At 44.1% G+C, this 15,898-nt stretch overlaps 1 protein-coding gene across 4 annotated transcripts in view; it reads left to right on the top strand.

Annotated features, from left to right (window-relative positions):
• Positions 1 to 15,898, top strand: part of Inpp5f (inositol polyphosphate-5-phosphatase F) — a 117,493-nt gene that overhangs the window by 16,637 nt on the left and 84,958 nt on the right. For 3 of the 4 annotated variants that reach the window (XM_045142001.1, XM_045142005.1, XR_006635118.1), the window contains exon 2: positions 12,598 to 12,678. In XM_045142001.1, the coding sequence (XP_044997936.1) occupies positions 12,598 to 12,678 (81 nt within the window). Of the gene's footprint in view, positions 1 to 12,597; positions 12,679 to 15,898 lie in introns of those variants that run through there. The other variant, XM_045142002.1, reaches the window with a different exon arrangement.

Here is a 15,898-nt window from a genome sequence, read left to right as displayed (position 1 = left end):
ACCTCTAGTGTCAGGATTACAAACGTGTGGTGGCGTACCTGTTTCAGGTGGGAATGGAATCCAGGCTTCGGGAATGCTAGGCAAGGACTTTACCAGCTGAGCTACAGCCCCAGCCCTTGTTTCCCTCCCACCGAGGCAGGGTCTCTCTCTAGCCCAGGCTGGTCTCAAGCCCACAGTGATCCTCCTACCTCTGCCTCCTGAGTGCTGAAATCAAAGGCATGTACCAGCACACCAGCCCTTTTTTCTTTTTTCAAAAAATCATTTTATTTATTTATTAGATATAGAGGGACAGAAGGACAGAGGGGGAGAGAGAGATAGTGGGCATGCCAGGGCCTCTAGCCACTGCAAACGAACTTCAGATGCATGTGCCACCATGTGCATCTGGCTAAAGTGGGACCTGGAGAATTGAACCTGGGTCCTTAGGATTCACAAGCAAGTGCCTTAACCGCTAAGCCATCTCTCCAGCCAAACCTTTTTTCTTTAAAAATATTTTATTGACTTATTTATTTGAGAGGGGGGGGGGATGAATGGCTGTACCATGGTCTCTAACTGCTGCAAACGAACTCCAGATGTATGCACCACCTTGTGTAACTGGTTTACGTGAGTCCTAGGGAATTGAACCTGGGTCCTTTGGCTTTGCAGGCAAGTGCCTTAACTGCTAAGCCATCTCTCCAGCCCTGATCCTTAAAAAAAAATTTTTTTTGAAGTGTATTTACTTCTGGTATGTTAGACCAGCTTTTATCTTGACTTATGAGATATTTATCGTTTATGATTGCTTACAACTTCAAACTCATGTGCCACATTGCGTTACATCTCCTGTGAATCACACAGACGGATGGGGTGAAACTAAGTTGCTAGCTCAGATTCCTCCTCGAGTCCCACCGAATCTAGAACTAAGTCTAAACCTGGCTGCACATTAGAATCCCCCAGGGGAGATTAAAAATAACAAAACAAGTGTGAGCTAGGGCCCCACTCTGAGAGGTGGAGCTCAGGCCCCAGAAGTTTATGAAGCCCTCCCCTATGTGGTGATGCTAGCGAGGAGCCTGGATTGACAGCCACTGAGCTCGACTTCACACCGAGAAGCTTGCTAGCTGCTAGAGCCTTTGAATTGGATTAGTTCTTTAGCATGCCCACTGCTAGAGAACTAATTGCCGTAGAGTGCTCAAGGAAACGCAGATCGAACTTTGAATTTTAAGTTGGCACCTGGATCACTGATTCCTAAACCTGTTTCCCTGCCTAATTAAATTCTGAGGGTTATCACATGGATGAGCTAATAATGGCGCTTTCAGTTCCTCATCTGGCTAACTTGGTGTTGGTGATTGTCTTTTCTGGGCATAACAGCCTTTGTCTTGAGCAGGAAATGAAAGTCGGTCTGATTATGTATGCGTGTATACCCTGCCTCCCCTTCTTTAAAGACACAGGCAAAACTTGCCTATGGATTTCAAGTCTTGGCAAAACGCAGAGTGCTCTTGGGCTCAGGGAGAGCCTTTGCCCTGGCATCCTGGAATGAGTGACTCATGCCTTCTGTGGCACACAGTACTTATTCACTTGTTTTTTTTTTTTTTTTGTGTACCAGGAAGAGGAGGGCCTATGAACGGAGAAGCTGTATCCTGCCAGTGTTTACTTAATGGGTCGAACAATTGAGCTTATATAAATACTTAAGATTTCGGGTGCATGTTAGTTGCTTTATTTCACTAATTAATATTTGGTGTTATTTCTAAAAGAGCTTTTACTTTTGAACTTTGTAACCAGTGCTACTCCTCCTTAACCTGTAACTTCAGTAATGTTAAGTTTTACACTTACTTGTGAAGTTCCAATATCCTTCTTTTGAGTTCGTTTGAGCATTGGCACGTACTGGCTGAAGGAACATGAGAACACTGCGGAGCAGATGAGCTCCGTGGTTGTTTGTGGAGCTACAGCAGAAGCCCACGGCCACTTCTTTCTCTGCCGTTCTGATGCCTTCTGTCCCCAGAAGAGCCATCTGTGTTGTCAGAAAGCAAGCTGCTGGGTTTAGTGGCTGCATATGCCTGCTAATACCGTCCACCCAAGTTCTCTACACGTCAGACTTTGCTAATGGGAACTTGTTTTATATCCTCAGTGAAGAATAACAGATTAAAATCTAAAGTTTATCCATGTGTTCACTGCACATGTATGTACACATGCACATTTTGTCTCTTTTTTAGAAAATACGTATCTGCAAGCTGGGAGAGAGGGAGAGAGACACAGACAGGGGCCACACCAGGGCCTTGAGCCACTGCAGACAAACTCCATGTGAATGTGCCCTTTAGTGCATCTGGCTTTACGTGGGGGCTGGGGAATTGAACCCGGATTGTCAAGCTTTGCAAGCAAGTGCCTTTATCTTCTGAGCCATTTCTTCAGCCCCCAGCAGCTTGTCTGTTGTGCGCTGTACTAAGCAGCAAAGCGTAGCACTGCAGGTGCAGTGAGGTTCCCTCTGCAGCCAGTGGCAGTGCCTGTTGAGGCTGCACTGTGTTTCTTCAGTTTGTGTCATTGGTATGAGTTGTTACTACACTTGTTAGGGATTTTAAGATAAAGTTGTTTAGAAGTTTTAACTGTCTTTATTGTGACAGATTACATCCTTTTCATTTAACACACTTTTTTATTTTCTTGAGATAGTGTCTTATTGTGGCTCAGGCCAATTTGGGACTTACTCTACAGCTCCAGGTTGGCCTTGAACTCATGGCTATCTAGCCTACCTCACCCTCCTGAGGGCTGGGATTAGAGCATGCACCACCTGGGTCCTTTGGCTTTGCAGGCAAGCGCCTTAAACCACTAATCCATCTCTCCTTCCCTGCAGTGAGTTTTAAAGGCAAAAACCACATTCCTACCCCTAACTCAACAGTCATCCCTCCATCCCAGGTATCTTTTGCAAGAGCAAGCAAGCAGATGTATAAAAACAGAACTTGGGCAGAGTGAGCTCCAGATAAGGGCAAGACCAAACACCAGATGATGCTCCCTCCTATGGAGAACCAGCCTCCTTGACCTCAGAGCAAGACTAACCTCAGGTATCTTTACTGGACTCATGCCCTCAGGCTTATACTTACTGCTCTGAGTTAATCTTTAACCTATTATGGCTTCTTGAACATGTCAAGATGGCTGAGGGGCCTAAGATGGCTTCCCTTAGGGCAGTTCACCAGAGGTTGTTTCACAACCCCAAGCCCTGAGTTCATATCTGTAAACTAACCAAAGAATTGGCAATTCCAGATTCAAGAGAATGATTTAAAAAAAAATTTTTTTTGTTTATTTAATTTATTTATTTGAGAGTGACAGATAGTCAGGTAGAGATAGAGAGAGAGAGGGAATGGGCATGCCAGGGCCTCCAGCCACTGCAAACGAACTCCAGATGCATGTACCCCCTTGTGTATCTGGCTAACGTGGGTACTGGGGAATTGAGCCTCGAACCAGGGTCCTTAGGCTTCACAGGCAAGGGCTTAACCGCTAAGCCATCTCTCCAGCCCGAGAATGATTTTTTTTAATTAATTAATTAATTTATTTATTTATTTGAGAGTGACAGAGAGAGAGAAAGACAGATAGAGGGAGAGCGAGAGAATGGGCGTGCCAGGGCTTCCAGCCTCTGCAAACGAACTCCAGACACGTGTGCCCCCTTGTGCATCTGGCTAACGTGGGACCTGGGGAACCGAGCCTTGAACCGGGGTCCCTAGGCTTCACAGGCAAGCGCTTCACCGCTAAGCCATCTCTCCAGACCGAGAATGATTTTTTTAAAACACCACATTTTGTTCAGATTTTACAAAGGAGTGTATAAAGGGGAAGGCTGAGGGGTAAGGGGAGATAAAGTGGGGAGAAGAAACTCAAAAGCCCATGTGGGCCATGTATAGCTCAGGAGTCCATGTGACCAGATACAGATCTGGGGGAAAATGCGTGGAAAGAAAAGAGAAAAGAAAGTGCAAGGGGCTCCTGCCATGTGGGAGCTGTAGGGAATAAAGAACCCTTGCGGAGAGGAAGGGCTAGGACCTAGGCCAAGCACCTCTGGCTGGACCTTGCCCTGAGCCTGGGCAGAGCCAGCCCAGGCCCTGCTGAGGGAAAAGCTCACCCACAGCTGGAAGTTCCCAAGTGAACAGAGAGTGCCTGCCCTCCCCTTGCAAAGGTATTTATAACCTTAGGGTGGTGGGCTGTCTTCTGGCCCAGGTGAACCAGAGGGCCAGCTGGTTGGTTAGGGTTAGGGGCTTTCCCAGGAAGAGATTAGCTCTGACACCAAGTTCTGGGGGCTGAACTTGACCAACCACAATGTGTAAACTCTGTGAAAGCCCTCCCTCCCAGGAGGGGTCCTAATTGTGGAAAAACTGGTCTCTAGGGAACTAGGCAAAAGAAAAGAAGTCAGCCTGCGTTTTTCATCTTCAGGGGTCCAGCCACCCTAACTCACTCCCCTGCCCCAATAGGACTTGGCAAGAAAGGCATTTTGGATGCCTTGATGGAGCCAGCTTGGGCAGGAGGAATGGTGATGGTAAGCTCAAATCCCCATCCACACAGGACAGTATTGAACTAGAGGGTTTAGGGAGGGAAACTGGTGTCAGAATGTGTTAGAAGACCGGTTGGTTATTAACAAGCCGGGCAGTGTTGGGCAGTCACTTTGCTTTTGTCATCCTTGATGGCTTTATCTGAAATAGACCAGATGACCTTAACTTATGTCACTTTATTTATTTATTTTGGTTTTTGGAGGTAGGGTCTCACTGTAGCTCAGGCTGACCTGGAATTCACTACGTAGTCTCAGGCTGTCCTCAAACTCATGGCGACCCTCCTACCTCTGCCTCCTGAGTACTGGGATGAAAGGTGTGCACCACCATGTCTGGCACTTTTGTCACTTTAAATAGTGAATTCTTTGTTTTTAAAATTTTTTTGTTTATTTTTATTTATTTGAGAGTGACAGAGATAGAAACAGGCAGAGAGAGAGATATAATAGGTGCTCCAGCAACTGCAAATGAACTCCAGACGTGTGTGCACCCTTGTGCATCGGCTAACGTGGGTCCTGGGGAATCAAGCCTCGAACCAGGGTCATTAGGCTTCACAAGCAAGTGCTTAACCACTAAGCAATCTCTCTAGCTGTAAATAGTGAATTCTTATAATATGGTTGCTCACAAATTACCTGACTTCGGTTTACTCCTTTTCTTTCCTTTTTTTTTTTTTGGTTTTTTTTTTTTTTTTTTTTTTTGGTTTTTCAAGGTAGGGTCTCACTCTAGCTCAGACTGACCTGGAATTCAACTATGTAGTCTCAGGGTGGTCTCAAACTCACAGTGATCCTTCTATCTCTGCCTCCCAAGTGCTGGGATTAAAAGCGTGTGCCACCACGCCCGGTTTACCCCTTTCCATTTTAAGACCACCGTGACCAAATGTTCACCTGCCTTTTCAGAGACTCACTGTATCATGCACTGGTAATGCAAGGCCGAAAATACGACGGTCTCTGTGAAGCACAAGCGCAGATGTGGGGGTGCACCCTGTAATACCGACATTCTGGAGGTGGAGGCCAGAGGTTCAGAAACTCAACTCAGCTGTGTAGCAAGTTCCAGGCCTCACAAGACCCTGTCTCCAAAAAGTGTCAGTGAACTTTGGTTCTTCACAAACTACTGTGCAGGGAAGGAGCCCACCAAGTCAATAATCAGGTGCCCTAAACCAGGCCAAGGTGCTGACATTGGAAATGTGTGCTGTTCATGGGAGGGAGGTTCAGGAAGGCCAGTGACCTTTGTTCTGAGGCTAGAATGGAGAGCAAGCAGAAGTGGGTGGACAGCATTCCAGACTGACCTTCACATAGCAAGGGCGCCTGCAGGTCAGGATGCCTGGGTTGGGGGAGGGAGACCAAGGATAGTGGGCGGGACTTGCTCAAGGGCTCTTGAAAGCCTTTCCAAGGAGTTTCTACTTTAGTGTCTGGTATATGGGGAGTAGAAGTAATTCGGTTAGATTACAGTGTTGATATTTATCCCCTTTAGGACATAATGTGTTTCTTTCACATTAATGTGAAAGTGGACTGTAGGACAATGAATATTGTTTGAGATAAAGATGATTAGTACATCCCGAGGAACAGAGCAGTTCACCAGGAAGATACAGTAACCCGGAATCTACATACCTGACAAGTAGTCTCAAAAAATATAAAGCAAAAAATGAGAAATTCAGAATGTACAAGTTTTACAAAGTAAGACATCCCAAAAACTAGTAAGCTAACTAGTTAGAAAAATCAGCAAGTAGGGGCTGGGGAGATGGCTTAGTGGTTAAGGCGCTTGCCTGCAAAGTCAAAGGATCCTGGTTCATTTCCCCAGCACCCACGTAAGCCAGATGCACAAGGGGGCGCATGCATCTGGAGTTCGTTTGCAGTGGCTGGAGGCTCTGGCGCGCCCATTCTCTTTCTCTCTCTCTCTTTCTCTACCTGCCTATTTCTGTATCTCTCTCTCTACATAAAATAAAATAAAATAATTTAAAAACAACAACAAAAATCAGCAAGTATATGGATGAACAGAATGACTTACAAGGTTATATAGCTAATGAAACCTCATGCAAAATCAGCTAAATTGTTTTTAATTTTTGAAGTACATGGGGAAAAGTATTTATATATTTTAAAATATTGAGATAGAGAAATGGGGAGAGAGAGAGAATACATGTGCCATGCCTCCTGAAAATGAACTCCAGATGCACATGCTACTTTGCCCATCTGGCTTTACATGGGTATTGGGGAATCATACCTAGGTTATCAGGCTTTACAAGCAAAAGCTCCTTTAACTGTTGAGCCATCTCTCTGGGCAGAAAAGTATTTATATTTTTAAATTTGAGCTAGGATGTCTTGTGTGCTAGGCAAGTACTCTTTTTTTTTTTTTTTTTTTTAATTTTATGAGATAGATGTGTGTGAGAGGGAGGGGGAGGGAGGAAGGGAGGGAGCCACCGTAGTTTGAACTCCAATTGCATGTGCCACCTTGTGCACGTGTATGACCTTGTCCATCTGGCTTACATCGTTTCTGGGAAGTTGAACCTGGGTTCTTAGGCTTTGCAGGCAAGCACTTTAACTACTAAGCCATCTCTCTAGCCTTTTTAAAAAATACATATTTTTAAAATTTTATTTGAAGTGGAGAGGGGAGAGAAAAGGAATATGGATGTGCCAGGATGTCACATTCTCTGCAAACGAACTCAAGACATCTGTACCACTCTGTGACTCCAGCAGGTTCCTAACACAAGCACCTTCAACCTCTGAGCCATCTCTCCAGCCCGACACTCGACTATTGGATTATATCCCCAGTGCAAGAAGTACAGTGTTATGTCGTGATTGGGTGAACACATTCATATTTGTATATGTTATCTGCCAGAAGCAAGTTACATGACTCCTTATACACTATCCTCTTCCCTTCCTCCTTCTCTGTCTTGCTCTCTCTCAATAGGTCTCACTCTAGCCCAGGCTGAAGTGGAACTTAGTCTATCTGTAGTCCAGGCTGGCACACATAGTGATCTTGCTACCTCAGCCTCCAGAGAGTGGGATTAAAGGCCACCACCCCCCTTTCTTTTGTTCTTAAGGCCAGTCTTGTTATGTAGCCTTGGCTGATCTGGTATTCACTGTTGTAGCCCAAGTTGACTTCCAATTTGAAGCAATCCTCTTGCCTCTGCCTTCAGAGTACTGGAATTATAGGCATGTACCACCACTCCTGGTAGAGAGAGAATGGGCGCGCCAGGGCCTCCAGCCACTACAAACGAACTCCAGACGTGTGCGCCCCCTTGTACGTCTGACTAACGTGGGTCCTGGGGAATCAAGCCTCAAACCGGGGTCCTTAGGCTTCACAGGCAAGCGCTTAACCGCTAAGCCATCTCTCCTGCCCTTGCTTTTTTTTTTTTTTTTAATACTGGGGATTGCACCTAGGGGCTGTGCTAGGCAAGTGCTCTTCCACTGAGCAATAGCCCTGCCCCTTTCTTTTTGTATCTTAGCCTGGAACATTGCCTGGCTCTTAGCCAAGTGTTTAATATGTATTGCCTGGAGTACAGTTAAGTGCCCTTGATAGGTATTGCCTGGGCTACATCTTACACTTCCCTCTCCGTTGTTTCCTGCAGTTCCCCTTGTACATAATTCTCCCTGACAGCTTTCTTTTTCTTTCTCCTTCCTGTCTCTGTAGCTCTTTTGGTACCTGTGGGTGGAGTCTTAACTGTGGCCTTTGTCTGGAGGTCAGAGATAGGATTAGGGGAGCTAGTGCCCTTTCCTAGCATTAATGTCTGGGTTGGCCAATGTGAGATGTGGCCTGCCTGATACAGGGATTGTGGCTCACTATGGAGGTTAGGATTAAATATTTAAAAATTAACAGAGAAAAGCCAAGTGTGGTAGCACACATCTTTAATCCCAGCATTCAGGAAGCTGAGGCAGGAGGGTCACCATGAGTTCGAGGCCACCCTGAGACTACCTAGTGAATTCCAGGTCAGCCTGGGCCAGAGTGAGACTCTACCTTGGAAAAAAACAATAAAATAAAAATAAATAAAATAAATGCTTAACTGACACTGGGTAATGAGCACCTTTCTGTGCCTAAAGATAATGGAAATAATAAATATGCATAAAAATCAAATTAAAAAAAATCAAGAACAAGGGCTTGAGGGATGGCTTAGCAGTTAAGGCACTTGCCTCCAAAGCCTAAAGACCCAGGTTTGATTCCCAAGCACCCACATAAAGCCAGCTACACAAAGTGGCACATGCATCTGGAGTTCTTTTGTGCAGTGACTGGAGTCCTTGGTGTGCCCATACTCTCCCTCTCTGTCTCTTTTTCTCTGTGCTTGCAAAGAAAGAAAGAAAGAAAAAATCAACAACAAGCCAGGTGTGGTGGTGCTTGCCTTTAATCCCGGCACTTGGGAGGCAGAGGTAGGAGGGTCACCATGAGTTTGAGGCCAGCCTGGGACTACAGAGTGAGGTCAAGGTCAGCCTGGGCCAGAGGAGACCCTACAGCAAGCTTTGAAGTCCACAACACACACAGAACCTGTAAGTCAGCGAGTGGAAGCTGTGGCTTCACACGTCAAGGCCAGGACACAAAAACCATGAAGAAGCATGAACAGCTGGTCTAATTCAGTGCTCACCCTCACCCACAAAGAACCCGGATGTCACTGTAGGTGTGGGTGTCACCAAATTAGAAAGATTAAAAAATGCTGGCATAGGGGCTGGAGAGATGGCCCAGTGGCTAAGGCATTTGCCTGCAAAGCCTAATGACCCAGGTTCAATTCCCCAGTACCCACGTAAAGCCAGATGTATGAATTGGCAGATGCATGTGGAATTTGTCTGCAGCAGCTGGAGGCCCTGGTACACTCATTCATTCTCTCTCTCCCCTCTCTGTCTCACTCTGCTTGCAAATAAAAAATAAAAATAAAAAAATACATTTTTTAAAAATGCTGGCATAACAACTGGATTAAACATAAACTCTCTCTTTTTTTTAAGGTTGTACTCTTTTTTCTTAATTTTATTTATTTATTTGACAGAGAAGGGGGCGGGGGGAGAGAGAGAGAATGGGCACACCTGGGCCTCCAGCCACTGCAAACGAACTCCACATGCATGTGCTCCCTTGTGCATCTGGCTAACGTGGGTCCTGAGGAATCGAACCAGGGTCCTTTGACTTTGCAGGCAAGCGCCTTAACCGCTAAGCCATCCCTCCAGCCCAAGCATAAGTTCTTTCAAGGACTAACATCAGCTTCAGCAGAACTAAGCTGACCTTGATGGACAATGAAGGAATCATTTGGGAAATCCCTTAAATAAATATTTATTGACTTAAAAAAAATGCTGGCATAAAATTAAAAGAAAGAAAAAAGTTGGCAAATTTTAAAATAAGCATTTAAATATGCCCTGAGGGCTGGAGAGATGGCTTGGCGGTTAAGGCACTTGCCTGCAAAGCCAAAGGACCCAGGTTCAATTCCCCTGTAAGCCAGATAGATGCACGTGGCACGTGCATCTGGAGTTCGTTTGTAGTGGCTGAATGCCCTAGTGTGCCCATTCTCTCTCTCTCTCTCTCTCTGCCTCTCTGCCTTCTTGTGTCTCAAATAAATAAATAAATAAAATATTAAATGTGCCCTGACAAATCTAATGTGATACAACATTTATAGAAAGCAGTTTGTTACGTGAGAGTTAAAAATCATTTTTTTGAGGTAGGTTCTCACTGTAGCCCAGGCTGGCCTGGAACTCATGGCAACTCTTCTACCTTGTCTTCCTGAGTGGTGGGATTAAAGGTGTGTGCTACCATGTCCAGCCCAAGAATTTGAAATTTTTAAATGTTTTGACAACTAATTTAATTCCTAGGAATCTGTCCTAGCATTATTGGTTACGGAGGCAAATAAGATATTTGCATAATATTCATCATGTTTCTTATAATGGGGAAATCTTGCAATCTCTTAAAGTCTTGAGTGAAATTCTTTCTTAATGGAAATTTATGCCCCTATAAGGTTATGATTTTGAAGAATACTTTAATGAGCTAAGTGTGGTGGTACATGCCTTTAATTCTAGCACTTGAGAGATTAAGGTAGGATAATCACTGAGTTCAAGGCCAGCCTAGGCTGTAGAGAAAGTTATAGGTCAACCTAAGCTAGAGTGAGACCCTCAAAAACAAACAATTTCACCCCTGTCCCCCCAAAAGAAGATACTTACTGGTCTGCATACACCTTTGGGATGGAATCTGAGTTGCCTCTAGTGATACGCCCCCCTCCAGCAGGCTGCTGGAGACTTAAGCAGGAAGTTTAACCTTAAAAAAAAACTTGAGGCTATGTGGGACATACATTAAAATTACCACAGCCTGGGTTTGATTCCCTAGTACCCATGTAAACCAGATGCACACAGTGGTTTATGTATCCAGAATATATTTGCAGTGGCAGGAGGCCCTGATGCACACATACTCACTTTTTCTGTCTGTCTGTGTCCGTCTGTCCTTCCTTCCTGCCTAACTCCCTTCCTTCCTCCCTCCCTTCCTCTCTTTCATTCTTTCTGTCACTCTCAAATAAATAAAAATATTAAAAAATTATGAAGTGGGGGTACACCTAGTGGTAGAGTGCTTGTCTAACGTTCCTGAAACCCTGGGTTCCATCCCCAGCACTACAAAAATCACAAAACCAGAGTCAGCTTCTCCACTACCCTGTGGGTACATCACAGCTATAAAGACACTCGAGAGATGACAGTCAAAAGTCAAGTGAATTTGGAAACCAAACTGTAATGTATAATTACCCTGTGAGCTATAGATGTTTCACTGGACTAGAATTTAAATGGTAATAATTAAGGTGCAGTTTGGGGCTGGAGAGATGGCTTAGTGGTTAAGGTAGTTGCCTGCAAAACCAAACAACCAGAGTTTGATTTCCCCAGTACCTACATAAAGCCAGATACACAAAGTTGCACATGTGTCTGGAGTTCGTGTGCAGTGACTGGAGGCCCTGGGACACCCATTCTCTCTCTTTAAGCTTGCATATAAATAGATTTTTTTTAAAAAATGATATATGCAGTTTTAATTTTCTGCCAGCAGAAATACTGGGTTAAATCTATAGGCATTATCAGTTGTTGAAATACCAGAGATGTCACAGGTATCACTCCATATGTACAACTACCTTTTGCAACCTGGGCTTCAGAAGAGAATTAAGTAAAGCCTTGTTATCCTTAGGCATGTTTGTGTGCAATAAAATGGAATCTTTTTTGTGTGTTGTGTTTAGGAATGGTTATCAGTTACATGCCATTTCACTTCTCTTATGGAAAAAAATGAGAAAATAGTCATGCAAACCATTGTGGTCTGTTCCTGTGGTTGAGATGTGGAACCCAGGATCTAGGGGCACTCAGTAAATGTAAATAGTTCCTATTAGCTTCGCCCTGGAAGTCATCTAAGAGGGCAGTGGATATTTTTTTTCCTTGCCTCGTGTGAGCGTCTTTGGGAAAAGGAATTTAAGTGGACAGCTCCGTAGCCATTCCTTGCTGGGCATCTAGGTCTGGGACTGCTTCTGTGATGTGAGTAGTTCCTCCTCTTGCCCTCCTTGTACTGCAGCGGCCTCTTTCCTCCACTGTAGGGCGCCAAAATACTGCTTCCCACCCTGTGGTAGGTTCTGAAGTCAGGTCTCCACCCCAGCTGTCCCAGTACCAGCGGCCTCACCGAGGCCTGAGTAACGTTGTGTCACAGACTGCTCTGTGGCCACTGTGCTGGCTGTTAATGCCTGCGCTTTGGGGGTGTTGCGTTCAGGTTTGCATTGCTGTTAGAAATCACCTGACCCAGAGCAGCTTTTTGGGGGAAAAAAAAAGGGCATATTTTGATTTATAGGCACAAGGGGAAGCTCCATGATGGCAGGGGAAAACGATGGCATGAGCAGAAGGTGGACATCACCTCCTGGCAAACATCAGATGGACAATAGCAACAGGAGAGTGTGCCAAACACTGACCAGGGGAAACTGGTTATAACATCCATAAGCCTGTCCCAACAATACACTCCCTCCAGGAGGTGTTAATTTCTAATTGCCATCAGCCGGGAGACTGTCATTCAGAATACCTAAGTTCATGGGGGCCACCTGAGTCAAACCACCACAGGTCCTTTTGTAACAAGCTGCTAAAGACACTCTTAGCATTTTCCAGGGAATGTGTTCTCATGATTGCTTCTTATTTTATTGTAGCTACTGATCTGCTTCTTGCCTGGAATCCCATTTGTTTGGGTTTGGTAGAAGGAGTTATTGGGAAAATTCAACTTCATTCAGGTATGTTTTTTTTTTTTTTTAATTCCTTAAGCTTGTCAAATTCCATGTGGCATTCTGTGACCTCACCTCTTTGAGGGACATATAGATTCTATAGGCTTTGATTCATCATTTTATTTTATTTTACTTTTTTAAGATTTTTATTTATTTATTAGACATAGAGGGAAAGAGAGAGAGAGAGAGAGTGACAATAGGCACGCTAGGGCCTCTAGCCACTACATTGGATTCCAGATGCATGTGCCACCATGTGCATCTGGCTTACCTGGGACCTGGAGAATCGAACCTGAGCCCTCAGGCTTCACAGGCAAGTGCCTTAACCACTAAGCCATCCCCCTAGCCCTGATTCTTTTTGTCTTAATTTTGAATCTTCTCAAGGCAGATACATATCTCTATAAGTTTAATGAAATAAAAATGGAGCTTTAGTTAGAGAAAAGGAGGTATAATATTACAATTATTTTGTCCTTTGTTAAAACGCCCTCACTAGGGCTGGAAAGATAGCTCAGTGGTTAAAGGTGCTTGCTACCCAAAGCTTGCTGCTGTCCCAGGTTCCCTTTCCCAGGGCCCATGTAAAGCCAGATGCAAAGTGAAGCATGCATCTGGAGTTCATTTGCAATGACAAGAGCCTTGATGTCTGCCTGCCCTCATTCCTCCTCCCCCCCTCCTTCCTTCCTTCCCTCTCTCCTTCCTTCTTCCTTCCCTCCCTCCCTCTCTTAAATAAATAAATAATAAAACACACACACACACATACACACACACACACACACACAAATGCCTCCTGTGAGTCAGGATTTGTGCTAGTTGGCTTAACATAATAGTGAACAAAAACTGTTTTCTGCCTTCACAGAGCTTACAGTTTAGGAGAAAAGACAGGTATGAGTGAAAAATCTGAAATACATGTTTAATCACTTGAGCATTGAAGAGGTTCTACAAAAGTAAACTGTAGTAAGCATTTGCTTTGAGAGGAACTAGTAGGAACAAAGCTAGAAAGGCAGGCAGGTGGTCGAGTTAGCTGTCCATTCCCGAGCTAGTCAGCCGTGGCCCGGGAAGAGTGCAGGTCTCTTAGTATAGGGATTAGTCCTTTCTGGAACTCCTGTCCACAGTCTGTCCATTCATTGGACCCTCACCTGGAAGGACAGATGTGTATTTCCTAGGTTCAGAGGGAAGTCTTTTTTGATGGAAATATAACGAGTATTATATCAGTGGGTTCCAGAAAACTAACTTAAAAAGGCTAAATGAATATATTAAACACTCTCCTTAAGTATCTATTTTTTCCTTTGGTATCAAGTTTATTTATTTTTCTTTTTTTAACTTATTTTACTTATTTGAGAAAGAGAAATAGCTAGATAAAGAGAGAGAATACTGGGCATGGTAGTGCAGGCCTTTAATCTCAGTACTTGGGAAGCAGAGGTAGGAGGATCCCTGAGACTCCATAGTGAATTCTAGGTCAGCCTGGCTACAGTGAGACCCCTACCTCGAAAAACTGAAAAGAAGAAAAAAAAAAAAAAAGCTTTGCTTTATTATTGATGTCTAATTAATAGTACTGTATCTTCATAGTGTGCCCATTTTTAAGTGTTTATTCAATTCTTACTTTGAGACAGGGCCTCACTGTTCTGCCTCAACCTCCCAAGCGGTGCGTTATTCCAGGTGTGAGCCATCATATCTGGCTGTTTTTAGTTTAAAATAAGATTATTGAGTAATTTGGGAGCTAGGTTGATTTTTTTTTTTTTTTTAATGAATTAGAAAGACATGTAACTAGAGACAATCTCATTTTCCTTTGCTAAACCTTTGGTTTGTTGGTATTTTTTTTTTTTTTTTTGGTTTTCGAGGTAGGGTCTCACTGTAACCAGGCTGACCTGGAACTCACTATGGAGTCTCAGGGTGGCCTCAAACTCATGGTGATCCTCCTACCTCCAGAGTGCTGGGATTAAAGGTTTGTGCCACCACGCCCGGGTTGGTTTTTAAAGTGTGCTTTTAATACAAAGTATTTTGCAAATACAAGGATCTAATTATCACAGATACACACAGACTCTTAGAAGACATACCATCCAGATTAAAAAGTGATATATGGCTAGGCATGGTGGTGCACGCCTTTAATGCTGGCACTTGGGAGGCTGAGGTAGGAGGATCACCGTGAGTTCGAGGCCTGGGCTACAGTGGAGTATGGCCAGTGCCTGCAGAGCACAGTGGCTTTCCCAAGTGTTTCTTTCCCTTGAAGAGGACCTGCTGTTTTGAGTTTTGTTCTTAATGCCCGGACTGTCATTACTAATTTGATTAAATATGCATTCCTAAACAATATCTTGCTAAAGGCTATAAGTTTATCTTTGGAGATTTTATGTAAATGCCATTAAGCTGCCTGTGTTGTTTCTTGTTTTTATTGTTAATGTGTTTTGACATTTACCTATGCTGGCATATGAAACGGAAGTTCGTTAATTTTTCTTTGAATTTAGCGTGGTTTGTCCATCTTCCTGTTGTTGGTTAATTTAGTCGTTTCCTTTCCTTCTTCTCCTTATTAGAAGTGATTCTACTGTGAGCATTGTTGTAGTCTTCTTTTGATAGGTTTTTAAAAAAATTCCTCTGACACAGAGGAGAAAAGGATTTAGTCATTGTGTAACCCTGCTAAGCGTTTTAATAACGCTCTCCTACCCGTCCACATTTACATACATTATATCTTAAATTCATTTACATGCTGACAGGATAATTTCACAGGTGGATGTTCTGAGCTCAGATTCATTTTCTATTATTTAAATGACGTGTGAAACTTCTGAATTATTTTTCTTTAATTGAAGTCACATCTTGGAGCAGTGAATTAATCACTGGAAGCAGTCAGGAGATCAGGATTTAAGCTGTATTTGTTAGGGCTGAGATATAAGAGCACTCCTAACATCTGGGTCACTGGTCTGTTGAGTAATAAGCCATACCAGCAATGCCTCGAAACCTCAGGGTCCTGTGGTGGCCTCGGCTGGGAGCACGCCTGGCTCGCCTCACCGTGACTTCCCGTGGCTTCTCTCAGCTAACAGGGCCTCTCTCTTCAGACTTCCATCTCTCCTGGAGAGCCTGGGCCAGGAAGACAAGACCCAAAGTGAAAGGAGTCTCTGCTTCTTCAGCTGTAAAACAAGTGAAAATAATTGGCCTCTTGTCCAGTAGCCCCAGGCTGGCCTCAGATTCACGGTGATCCTCCTACTCACCACCCAAGCTCCCTTCTGGTTTTATTTTAATTAGAAAA

Source organism: Jaculus jaculus, chromosome 1, assembly GCF_020740685.1.
Source record: "Jaculus jaculus isolate mJacJac1 chromosome 1, mJacJac1.mat.Y.cur, whole genome shotgun sequence".
NCBI lineage: Eukaryota > Metazoa > Chordata > Mammalia > Rodentia > Dipodidae > Jaculus > Jaculus jaculus.
The sequence above is the reverse complement of the archived record's forward strand: the minus strand, read 5'-3'. Positions and strand labels throughout refer to the sequence as shown.